The sequence below is a fragment of the Atheta coriaria genome, unplaced genomic scaffold (genome assembly GCF_025399875.1).
Source record: "Atheta coriaria isolate IRGN ID8LTWV9N9 unplaced genomic scaffold, Caltech_Dcor_3.1 hic_scaffold_8_pilon, whole genome shotgun sequence".
Taxonomy (NCBI): Eukaryota; Metazoa; Arthropoda; class Insecta; order Coleoptera; family Staphylinidae; genus Dalotia; species Dalotia coriaria.
Window position 1 is genome coordinate 8,457,957 of NW_027045450.1, and position 13,627 is coordinate 8,471,583.

Consider the following 13,627-nt stretch of genomic DNA (forward strand, 5'->3'; position numbering starts at 1 on the left):
TTTTTATAAAAATACCTTTACTGCCTAGGCTTAAAATATTCATTTTCTCTTTTGTCCTAATTTCTATTTACGTATTTTGATGAGAATCGCACACAGGAAGTGTGAAGTTATGCGTATACTCTTAAACGTTGCGTAACCTACATACCAGCCCCCTAACCTAAAGACGCACAACGGGAAGTATACCTCGCCGGATGAATAATAGTTTTAATAAAGGTCGTTTATTATAAACCAGAAAAGCAGGTTGACTTTCTAAGACATCGTGTGGTCATATTAGCACCGACGCAAAATTTACAGCTTAGCGCTTGTCATAAAATAAAATACTTCAACTTTCACATTGAATTTTTGCAAATAAAGTTCAAGTTTATTTATTAAAATTAAATTAAAACAAAAATTAATTTATTACTCTTGTAATACGAGTACATAAATTCATAAATCGTTAAAATTCGTTTTTGGTTTATTTTATGATCATTAACTATTGCTATGAGACATACTCGTAGATTCTGGTTGTGGGTGCGTTAGCGATTGATCAATAACATTCCCTGGCCTACGGTCCGATAAAAGGCCGAATTCCAGCCGTATGCCTGAGGGCGCACACCCTCAACCCTCTTAGTGATATTCGCTTGCACGTGCGTCGATAACTCGCTTCGTTAAATCTCGGAAAGTGCGTGTTTACTACTATAAATACCGGAATCATCAAAATAGTCATTTATACAGAATGTCACAATAAATAAAAATAAATCACATAAATACAAACAAATTATTTTAATTAATTTTCGTTATATCTTCAATAGTTTTCGAGTAAATTTAAATTAAAAATTTTATATTTTTCAAAATTGTGTTTTTCATCAAAGCTACTGTTTTAAACTGAGTATAACTAATAAATAAATATAAATCATATAAAATTACACAATTTATTTTAATAAAATTTTATTGTATCATTAATAGTTTTCGAGTAAATTAAAAAAAAATTAAATTTTTACAAAATTGCCTTTTTAATCAAAGCTACTAGTTTATACCGAGTGTTACTAATAAATAATTATAAATTATATAAAATTACACAATTTATTTTAATAAATTTTTCTTGTATCTCTTATAGTTTCCGAGTAAATTAAAAAAAATTAAATTTTTACAAAATCGCATTTTTCATCAAAGCTAGTGTTTTATACTGAGTGTTACCAATAAGTACTTCAAAATCATATAATAATACACAATTTCTTTTAATAAATTTTTCTTGTATCTCCTATACTTTCCGAGTATTTTTAATTTAAAAAATTTTCTAGGTTAGACATTGTTTTTTTAAAGGTTATGCTAGGCGGCATTGTTTTATAACTCATGGGAATGCGCCTCGATAAATCTACGCCGCTGGCGTTTTCGGCGCAGCCGGATGCGCGTCCTCTGTCCTCGCCCTGGCAGCCATTACCAAATTTCCAGCATTCCACAATGGCAAAACGTCAATGCTCGCAATATTAGAATATTGCGTTCACGTCTCGCAAACAATGCGAAAGACGTCATTGCGAACATTTTCCAATTTATATTGAATGTCAAAGCCTTGAGGTTATGTCTATCTACATATCCATACCACCATATTGATTTCCTCAAAATTATTTTAGGTTAGGTTGATGAAAATAATAATTATCACCTACTCTCCTCTTATGTTTGCTACGTGTGTGGTTTCAAATGTAATTATTTGATTTTCATTATTTCGAAAGCCCTACTCTACTCCCAAACATCATCAACACGGCTGTCAACTGTCAGGTGACGTCACGCGTAATCTCCACCGCCGCCATTTTGATACACTAAACAGCAACCAGCGCCATCAGTCATCAATATCTGTTTACGCTTTTGCTTCGATAGCAAAAGCTGCGTTATCAACGTGAATGTGTATGAGTGTGATTACGATTAGAGACTTTAAACTCGTTAATGCGGTACGAGGCAGCTGAAATATGCTACTCTCGGGGGCGCTGCGGGTATAATACATTGTTCTATATCTGATTCGCGTGCCGTATTTCTGCTCATTCGTATTAATTCCAATTAACGCGCACTCATGCGGAACCGGGTGCATGAAGTGCATTAAAATTGTATCCGCATCCCCGTGAGCTTTTACTTTGATACACGCGAGCGTAATGTTTTTGTAATTGAAATCGAATTTTGACAATTCACTTTACATACCTGTTTAGGTTATGTGTGGGTGTTGGAAGGATTGAGGTTGTGTTGGTGCATGTTAGCATAATATGTCAATAATTAGTTTTTGATTGATTACTCGAAAACTATTTATGTTACAATAATAATATTTACAGAATATGTTTAGAATTAATGTTTGCGTCTAATTTTGTAGAAATTTTGTTAATCAGAATGTTAGTAAAATAGTTATAAACAATTTATTTTTGGTACGATGTAAATTATTTTTATTTGAGTAAATTGCTTTGTAAATGTTGTTATAATTAGAGAAATAATTAAAATATTAGATCAAATCGATGCAAAATTTAATTCTTTATAAACTTGTTTAATAATCAATATTATACGTTTGATAGTTTTTGTTTTATTTACTATTAAGTAAACAAAATCATAGAACATTTTGATGTCACGTACATAATTTCAACTGTAATTGGAAAGTCATAGTTTTTCTTCAATAACTCTAACTATTTGTGCTACTTTAACAACATTCTCAGAAATTATTACCAATTAAATTATTTATCTATTTTTGTCAAAAATTTGTTGATCAGAATGTTGAAATGGCAATTATAAACAATTTACTTTTGTTAGTGTAGTAATTAATAATCTTGTGACAAAATACCTCGTAATTTTTACTAAAATATTTAAAATAGTTAAATATTATGCGAAAACGATGTAGAATTTAATCCTGGATAAAACAGTAAAAAAATGAACAACGTGGCATTGCTAGTTATCTTTTTATTCAGTAATATATACACAAATTCATATCATATTTTGATCTCGCGTAATTACGTTTTGACTAACGTTGAAAGGTCAAGGTTTTTATTAGATTACTCGTCAACAGCTTGTGTTACACTAATAATATTTTTAGAACTTATTTATTATTAACTTATTTATCATTTGGTAAAAAATTATTTCGAATTCAATAAATATTAAGAAAGTTATTCACAATTAAAATTTGATACTGAAAATTTTTTAATATTGTTACAAAAATGCCTATAACATTTGTTATAATACATATATTGATTAAAATTATTTATTGAGACATTTATAATTTAACAATAAACAAACATTCACCAAAATTTTTAGTTTATCATAATTAATTTTTCCACAATAAATTAATTACTAAATTATTTCATATATTTTCTATGCTTAATAAAATACGCCTACAAATAAAACTCTACTCTAACTAAAAATATAAATAAAATGCATATTAATAATTAATTTTACATTAGGCATATTCCATAAACCAATCAAAAATAATAACGTATTAAATTTCAATTATCATTGTTACTTTTATTTCATTAATAGGTTTCATTATGAAAAATAAAACATTCAACCGAAATTCTATCGCACTTGCTAGTTTACAACATTTTGCCATGAAACATTTTATGTTCCATTGTTTAACATGCCTTTCATGCGTTACGCTTTTCACTCTTTTACCTTGTTGTTGTTGTTTTTTTCATCTGGTGCAGCCGGGTTGCAGTGACACGTTATTAAATTTTTGTTATTATCGATTTTATTTCCTTTCGCTATCGGGCATGTGCATTATGAAAATATGAAAATGTTTTGTTGGGTTGTAAAATATAGACACATACTATTCAGAAAAATAATTAAATAAGCATTTATAAAGGTATATAATACTAGTATTAATCTTTAAATATTTTTTTTATATTTATGAAGAAGGTTTCTTTGTGTTGCACTAAAATATTACATCAATTTTTTAGTTTTTAATCAATTATTCAAAATCCATTAGCTTTACAATAGAAATTTTTATTAAATTTTGTTCCGAAATCAATCACTCGGGTATAGAATTGACAATTTTAGTGTAAATAATATTTTATTCGGAGATATAAACAAATGAAAATTTATTTTTGTTTAATTTAATCAAACAGAAACAAATTGGTCTGTAACTTTCACAAAAAAATAATTTTTTAATACACTTTTTACATATTTGTATTCACAATTTAATTCTTAATTGACCAGTGAAAGAATAATTCAAATAACTTTATTCGTTTTCAAGATATTTAAAGAAAACTAAGACCGCGACATTATTTTCAGTTCTTAGTTCCAAGTTACATACAAGTTTAGATTGATTACATATCTAGTAACAATGTATATACACGCAGTTGATAGTTAGTTTAATTAGGACATTTGAACACTGAGCATTGTTGATTGAAGATTTGGTTTATAGTAATATTAGCCGAATGCTGATGCATTCAAGGACAGTCGGTGAACCACGAGAGTGCGGCGCGCTTCGCCTGAAAGCTTTAGGTGGAAGCGCCGGGCTCTGCTCACTCCGGTCTGAATAATGCGATCATATGGCTTTGTCGCAGACATTGATTAAGCTAAATTTAGCTTTGGCAACTGATTTCGATAGACTAATATTGGAATATTCAAAATTTACCTCTTTTTTCTTCTCTGGGAAGTAAAAATAAATTATTTTATATTTATCTAAGGATAAAATTTTATTTAAAGGTAAAAACAGGTATATTAGGTAAATTTCCTATAATAAAAACAATTTTATTATTAAATATTGTATTATGGCAATGCTAAAATAGTTTTAAAAAAAGTTTTTCTATTGTAACTAGAATAAAAAATTATTTATAAAAATGCTTGTAAAATGATATTGGAAAAGTGAAAATAATAAAAATATGTACACAGTATATTACCCATTAAATATACTTGTCAGTAATATAACAACATTTATTCAACAATTTTTATTTTAGAAATTATGATGAAGCAAAGTTGAAGTTTTTATTAAAGGGTAAATTTGCTGCACTCATAATTATCACGCCATTACAAAAAAATTGTTTAAAATAATGAGCTTTTAGTTTACATAAACAAAATTATAGAAAATTATTCTCCATTAAATTTCCTTTAAATTGATGCTAAGATAAATAATTTATGACTTTTAGTTTAGAAATTACAACAAAACAAAGTTTTAGTTTTATAAAAATAGCTTCGCTGCAATTGAATCTATTATAATTTTATATATTTTATTGTAAAACATTTATTAACTTTTGTATTTTATTGAAATTTATACTGAATTTTAACAATTAAATTATCTAAAGGACGATGTTTAAATAAATATAAAATCTTTATAAATGTAGGTGTTATAAGGAAACAAAATAAAGGTTTTTATTTTTAATTAATTTGTTGGAATTTACAATTTTCTTGTTAATATAAAGGCTTATAAATTCATAGCCGTCAAAGATATATTGACAAAATTACAGTCAAATACTCTCCTTTAAATATACAACTAAATGCTGTTTAAATAAATTAATTATCATGGTAAACTTAAAAGTTATAATCAAATAAAATTTAAAAAAATATTTTTTTCTGTTAATTTGTTTCGTTCTATATAAATATTTATAATTTTTAAAATAATTATTACATAGTATTGAAATTATTACCATATATAGTCAATAAAATTATCTATACTATGCTTTTTAAATCAACAATTTATCTCCTGTAATTTCCGAGTTATTGCTAAACAAACTCAAACTTTTTATTCCGCCGCCTACAAAAATGTGTTTGACGTTGCCTCCACTTCACCCATTAATAACATCATAAAACCCGCCGATAAAAAATATATGTGTATGCTGATTTTCACTGAATGCGAAGCAAAATATCCCTGATAGTCGGTATTTACCTTCCGCTTCATTTTCGCATTCGATTTGCGCGCATTGCCAGGCAAACATTCACGTATCGGCACTATTGCGCGCTGAAATGTCTTCGTCCTCGTTGTCCTCGTCGTTGTGCGCGCAATAACTCGGCGTTTTTATTGCATCGGTAAACGGTTTCCGATTTCAGATAAATATTGCCCTCCACAATGAATCATCATCATGAATAATGCACCGTCACGTACCCGCTCGATACTGAAATATTTACATTCCGACATTTTCAACTTTTTCAATAAAAAAAAAACGAGAAACGCAAGTGGTATCCATGCTGTAAAAGTTCAATGCGAAAAAATAAAAATAAAAACAAAAGTTGGTGAGAGGAATAATTATGCCGAATTAAAATGGACGACGAAGAGTTTCAACAACTTCGCAACGTTTAAACTAAAAGTTTCATGAAAAAAATAAATTTTCAACGAATTCAGCATAAAAAATAGTAAATTAAAACTATTTTTAATTATTTATGACTTATATTATAGTTTTATTGTGTAAAAACATCGATAAAAACTCAAATTTTAATTTTTTAAACAATAACTAATAAGATTATTGACACTTTGTATAAAAATTCAAATTTCAAGTCAAAGTTCGTTATCATTCGTTGTTATTCGTGAGATAAGTCCAAATGCGCATGCGTGACGTTACCTCTCGCAGCAGGACGCGCGCACGACCGGCTTGGCTTGGCCATTGCGGTGTCCGTGCGCGTGCCGCCGCGTTGTGTTTATTATTAATTCACAAAAACAATTGTAAATAGTGAGTTGCAAATTGTGCTATGCCCGTATGGTTGAAGCTGATTCCGTGTGCTGTTTTCCTCGCCCTGCTGGAAGCAAGCCAACATACGCTCGCGCAAGGTATGAATCACTTCTTCAACTGCTTTGATTCTGTTCACTCGCAGGTTAAAATGGCGACGATAAACGATCACTGCTGTTGTATTAAAAATGTCGTGCTGAAAATAATTTTAGCCTTTCTGTCGGCGTAAAACTACGAAATGAAAAAACCGAAGCCGATCACAAATTACACCGTAATAGCAACACATGTAAAGCGTGCGTGCGCGAAATTAAAATTATCACCGCCACGGAATTTATCTCCCCCGACCGCCTCTGCAATCATTGCCGAGCGGACAATATCGCGCGACCGCGCGGAGTGAATGCATCGTGTTAGTGTATAATTGCTCAGATAAATCGGCTCGTTTTAATTGCGCCGCCACGCCGAGTGAGGCTCTGTCCGTTATGCCAGGTTACATGACGCTCTGTATGTATGTAGGCAACTCAACACACACCAAAACGCGTGTGTGGGCAAATAAAGCTTCGGTTGGCATTTTCTCGCGCCCGCCACGATGCAATTTGGCAAAACGCACGCTTCTGCCGAGCTTATAAATTTCCAATTAGTCGCGAAACGTAAAACGCAAACAAATTGCACGCATAACCAAAGTGCATTATTGCAATTATGTTGAGAACAATGTTATTGTTGCGTCGCTGTAATTTTGTCCTAGTTGAAATAATCGTTATATTTTGTTTATTTGCTGCGAATGCGCATATAAACAAAATAAAACATCTGCGTGCGATCAAACAACAATAGCGTCAAATTCAGCATGTGCTATTTATATTAGTTGTTAAATATTTAATTATGCAACGCAAATATTTGTTTAGAGGTTTTTGAGTCGTGCAGATAAACAAAACGTTAGCAACAAATAAAGTCAATAAAGTAACTTTTAGGTAATACTAATATTTTTGTTGCTAACTTGTTGTTTTACAAGTTTTTTCATGGAAAAACATACATCAGTATATCAACATAACAAAACAACGGTCTAAAAATAACAAAAACTTGATTTTTTGTAGTTTTTTACTGATAACTCTATAAGTTGATAAGATATCATAATAATTTTTATAAATAATATACATAAATAAATTATCTATCAAATAGTCAAAAAATAATTTAAAAATATTAAAAACAACAAAAGTTATAAACAATCAAAAATTAAATCTAATATTTTTATTATTTAAATTTTACAGGTCAATAACTTTTTATATAAATATGCTATCAACAAAATATTTTTGTCATTTTATTCAGAATTTAATACTCCATTAAACCTGAAAAAATAATTCAATTCCCTCGATGCATTCAAAAGTTATTAACAATAAACTAAAAATAAAACCCATTTTCATTGTTTTAGACCGTTATACCTAACATATTACATTATTATTCTGATATTCTGCCTACAATACAAATAATTAATGCTTTATTGATTGTATTTGAGTGCGTGACGTACTTACGGCGTCGATAATGAGCTGGCGTTAACTAAGTGAAGCATAATTAAGATCTAGACGTTCACGCACTTGACGCACGTTGACGTTTCATCCCCCCGAAACAAATTTCCATTTGATTCGGTTAAGTCTCTCGACACTATTAGTGTCAACACGTTGAGAATCAAATGTGACCGCTTGAAATTCCGTCTTATTTTATGCGCGGCCATCTTGTTTTCCAGCGTGTGCAGGCGTTGGTGGTGATTTTCACCCCCAATAACGACCACGAATTGCCCACGTTCGGCGAAAGGGTGAAGCGGCCTGTGCCTGCTCCTACTGATAATGAATATTATATAAAACAGAATTGGGCATTGCGAATGGCAAACGGCGGGTGGTAAACGGCGGAACGGTCTTAATTTGTGCGCGGAACGTTCGAATCGTCTCATAAACGTCAATATGTATGCAAGATGCGTCGAGGCGGTCTTGAAATTGAGGGGGTGAAATTAGTCCGGCAAACTGTTGAAGGAAAAGTCCCCAGAAAGTCCCAAAATTACTATTCCAATCTTAATTTCAACTTATAACTATGTTAGCTTAGTTTAATTTACGCAAGTTTGCATTATGTAATGGACAACGGTCTAAAAAATTGAGAAATCGGTTTTGTTATAGTTTTTTTGTTATAACTCATGAACAAAATAAGATAGAGTTAAATACTTTTTATGAATTTGTTCTCAAATAAATTCTTTATAAAATCACTAAAAAAGTTTATAAAAATTTAAAAAAACAAAAAAGTTATAAACATTTAAAGTTGATTTTTAAGAAATAAAAAACATAATTTTTGATTGCATGTAATTTTTTACCTGGAATCAAAATTTAATAATATTTTACAGTAATTAATGCAAAATTTAATTAAGAATGTATCAGTAAAAAAATATTTACTCTAACTTGTTGCGTTTTTGAGTAATTACCAAAAAACCAAAGAAAATCATATTTTCTTAATTTTAGACCGTCATTCATAACATAATGAATTTATGCATAACAAAAATTAGTAATCATCAAAAACCCACAAAAACCAACATGTCCAATCATAATTAATGACATCTAATAAGATTTATTACCCCCACAACTAATTTCACAAGTCTTTTCTTATGTTTTTATATATACCATTCGTTTTTAATGCGTTGTTACACTTGTGAGTCGTTTGTTGTTTGCATGATTTGTGAAAAGCCGAAATAATTTGCCGCGCACGAAATAACTTCATTATTGCCGCGGGGGTGCGCGCACTAAAACTAAGCCCCTTGAATTGCAGACATTATCATTAACGATGTGCACGACGCGAACGAAAAGTCCGCCTCCATTAGACGAACGCCGTTACACTTTCCACTTTCTGCGCTTTGCGCATGCGTGCACACAACCTCAATGGTGCATAACCTCAAATCACGCTGTGCACATTTAAACCGATAAATATTTGTGGTTTTTAATGCAAAAATTGAATTTTACGCCCCGTTTCCTGTCACTTGCCTAATAAGTTAATGGATTTCCAGAGATGCACACAGGAAACAGGAAAATCAGAGTGCATATTGACAGGGTGGTTTTAAATTCCATTCCAAAATGGCCGCATATGTTGCGCGTGGAACTTTTTTAATAAAAACATTTTCGTATTTCCGGTTTTCCGGTTATGCAGTTATAAGTTTTTTAGTTTTCTAAAGGTATACACACTCGAATGTCGTGCTTTTATATTCCTTGTGACCTGTTGTGCGCGGTCCACTCCAGCGTGGCTCATCCCCCACCCCCCACCTCTTTAATTTACCAGCGAAAGGCGAAAAACCCGGGGTTAGTTTTAGTTTGTTTTAAAAGGATTCCACGGTCCAGCCCAGCACGACGCAGCGAAGCGGCAAAGAGAAAATCAATTTCCGAGCATAAATTTACCCCCACCACCTCCCACTACTCGTCTCTGCATAGATATTGCCCCATTATAAAAGTTTTTACTAATTACGTTGACGTTATCCATTTAGCGCGGCCCCAGGAACCGAAAATTTACTTTCTCGTCTACTTGTTACACTTTAGTCTAATACCAACGCATGTATTAGTGTTAGGAGTGGGGGTAGTGGCCATTACATTACACACGATTCAATATATAATAGAAATCGATTGGATATTGATAGATTTGTGTGTTTTTGTGTTTTACAACACACTTAAACACTTTAAGTGTTAGCAGCGGTGGTGATGGTGGTGTTTACACAGACAACACCCTTCAGATTAAATAAAGTACGCGCAGGTGGCGAACTTTTATTCCGCGCCGTTCATAAATCATGTAAAACTCGGGCGGCGTGGACGCCCGGTAACAATATTTTAAATTACGACCAACTTTCGCAGCCCGTGCGCATATGTTTGCACAAAGTTTTATTTACCTCGGTAAATTTTTCGGGGGTTGTTCGACCAGAAGTGAATATCAACTAAAACACAAACACGCAGAATAAAAAAAAAACTAAATCAATACAATTGCGTAGAAATAAAATCGGAAATGTCAAAATGTCAAAATGTCAAAGTGTAACATAACCTCAAATATTTATAAATTCATTTTATTCATTGAATGATATTAATGTTCTAAATTTATATACGTATTATGTTATATGTGTCAGCTATATGAATTCTTTGCCCGGCGCCTCCACCAAAACGTGTATGACGCGCATTGTGGCCGATTTTCATTTGTTTCGCGCACCGAAAAGGACGAGTTACCTTGGCGGGTTGTATGTTGTTGTATGTTGTTGATTGAAGAAGGTTTGAATCGTCATACAGCACGTAATCTACGTTGTTGTTGTTCCGCTGGTGGAAGTGACGTAAATAGCCTTTCGAGATAATACCAACTGTCGGACTGTCACTTTCATCCTTCGATGCGCGCACGCCCGGAACAATGCCCGCGTGGACCACTTATGCAAACAATCCCACTTTGGCCCACTTCAGTCAAACCCACTAAGCACACAAAACACGTGAACGTTGATATTGTATACCTAATGGTATTCCAAAGGTGGTGATAAAGACAATCCACGGCTATAAATATTATTTGACCTAGATTTTTGGACACATCCATCAATTGCACTCAGGTTGCTTGTCTTGTATACGAATATCAGAAATTTGTGTTCAGGACGTGTGTCCAGCTTGTTGTGTAACAATGTCGTCCTATTATCACCACTGATGCAACTTCCAGTGTTACACTGTTGGTGTATTGTCATGCTCACAATTGCAATTGGCTCGAACGCATAAAGTAAAACACATGTTAATCATACGCTCTCGCTTTGGATTACATCCGATAACAACTTAATCTCGCGATTGAAGCCAACGCACAGTGGAGTGGAGGGGGGAGAGTTGTGTGTCCGCCATGTTGGTTATGTGTGCGATGCGCGCTGCGTCAATTTCAATTATAATTTAATGCCTCGCAGCATCACGGCCAAAACTTGATGCTTTCGGCCTGTAAATCGAGCGTAATTTGCATTATGATCAATCAAAAGTATCGACAATCACATAAATCAACATGCGTATTACACGCCAGGTTAACAAATTGATTATTGCAGGTCAATGTGTTTTTTTTTTCGTTTTAAAAAAAATTATAAAAACACATACATCAATTGTGTTTTTTCAAAGCTGAGATTTCAACCAGACGTTTGTTATTTTTTGGTTGGAGGGAGATCTTTGGAATTGATATTCAATGGCGCGCGAGCCTAACAATAGCCTGGTTTTCTATGCATAGATTTTTTTCGTTGATTGTTACGATTGTACATAATGGATCTCATTTGCGACACAAATATTGCTAATGTATTGAAGGGTGTTTTTTGAGATTAATTGCATGAAAAAGATCAATTTGTGATTGCTTTTTATGCAGAAAGCACTTAATGGATGTTTATGTTGTCTTCATCAAAGTTCCCTCTTACGCAAAACCCGTTTAATTACAAAGTTTTCGTCTTGATACTCGTGTTGACATAGGTTATGTCATATTTGATCCCGTGTGAAGTTTGGTTATGTAAATTAAGTGGTTGCGTAGGGTTTTTATGTTGTTTACTTCCACGAAAACACTTTGCTTCTTCTTTCAGCAGATTTTTCCGGTTTGTGACCACGCTATTAGCCGAAACTCGTAAATATCCGAAAAAGAACACAATGTACACATGTGCGGATATAAAAAGTCCAAGAGTAAGGTTATGTACTAATCCTAACCATAGTTTTTTCTTGTTTTGGTTGAGGTTTATATTTTGTGTTTTGTACTTAGCTGCTGCAACAGTAACAAGATTGTGTTTTGTTGTTTATTGCAGTTCAAAGATAAAGTTCAAGATGTGAATGTAGATATTAGCGTTTGGCTGCATCTGGCTCCGGCCGAAATTGATTTCGTTCCATTTCGTTCCGTTGGCATGCGGGACGCGCGCGCTTGTTTGGGTTTTGTCGCCGAACGGCATTAGCAGCGCACAATGTGCGCTGTCACGGCGCATAACCTCGTTTGTGTGCGCTCCGCGCCATAGAATTCAGGCAACACACTCTGCAATCCTGACCCAATTTTGCAGCGCGTGCAAAATTTTTAAGTTTTTATCTAATCATATTTTTCTCTTTTGTTGCAGGTAAGCAAAACTACTTTTAACCAAAATAATCATCTTTAAAAGTAAGTAAAATTAAACTTTTTTGATTTGTATGAAAATCACGTCAAAAATCAAAAATGACAAACTATTTTTTGCCATCTGGGTGGGTCTCCAATGGAAGGTCACGCCACGCCGCATGACACGCTCATAATGATCTAGTTTGTCGTTATACATCCACATATTTTCGCCTTTTTTTTTGGTGTGTGTTGCGTTTCCACAAACATGTTTTTGTTGCTTCCGCTGTTCTTCTTTCGTCGTTTCTGTCAGTTCATCATAACGACACACACATAACCTTAATTATACTATATCTAACCTTTATGACATATGATTTGCCACTGATGACAGCTGACAGTTGACAATAGTTGCGTAATAACGGTAGAAATGTTTTGGTTTTAATTCGTCTGACAAGAAAAGTGGTCTTCATTAAACTGAGAGCTTTTTTGTTGGCGGCGGCCAACTTCCCGCGAGGAATGCGCGCTCATCGGCGTTGTTTGCGCACTTTTTGCCGGGCTCCTAATTTGCTCAATGCTTCGATTGACTGATTACGATTTATGACGCGTGGCGAAACGAAGACGAATCTTTTCGATCGTCTACTGGGACAAACAGCCGCAAAAGTTAAAAATTTCAATTTAACTTTATTATTGGAGAAAAAATACATTAAATGTGTATTGGGTTGCCTATATTTTTGAAAATTTGCAGTATTTTATTGGGTAGGTGTTGAATAATTTGAAATGTGTCCACCAGATGGCGTTGTTTGATGATGGGACATAGAAAAGTCCAAATTATTGCATTAATTATTGCAATAATGCATTATTTTTAGGTTAGCTTTGTATTTTATAACCATTACTGTTAAAAATTTTATTTTAACTTCATTAAAACACCAGAACTAGATTAAATGTGTATTGGGTTGCCT

At 32.8% G+C, this 13,627-nt stretch overlaps 1 protein-coding gene across 2 annotated transcripts in view; it reads left to right on the top strand.

Annotated features, from left to right (window-relative positions):
* LOC135797357 (hemicentin-1-like) overlaps nt 1-13,627 on the top strand; it is a 117,787-nt gene that overhangs the window by 41,203 nt on the left and 62,957 nt on the right. The window contains exon 1 of one of the 2 annotated variants that reach the window (XM_065309658.1): nt 6,533-6,703. The exons of the other annotated variant lie outside the window; for it this stretch is intronic. Coding sequence (XP_065165730.1) covers nt 6,625-6,703 — 79 coding nt within the window. The 5' untranslated portion in view covers nt 6,533-6,624. Of the gene's footprint in view, nt 1-6,532; nt 6,704-13,627 lie in introns of those variants that run through there. 2 annotated transcript variants of the gene reach the window in all.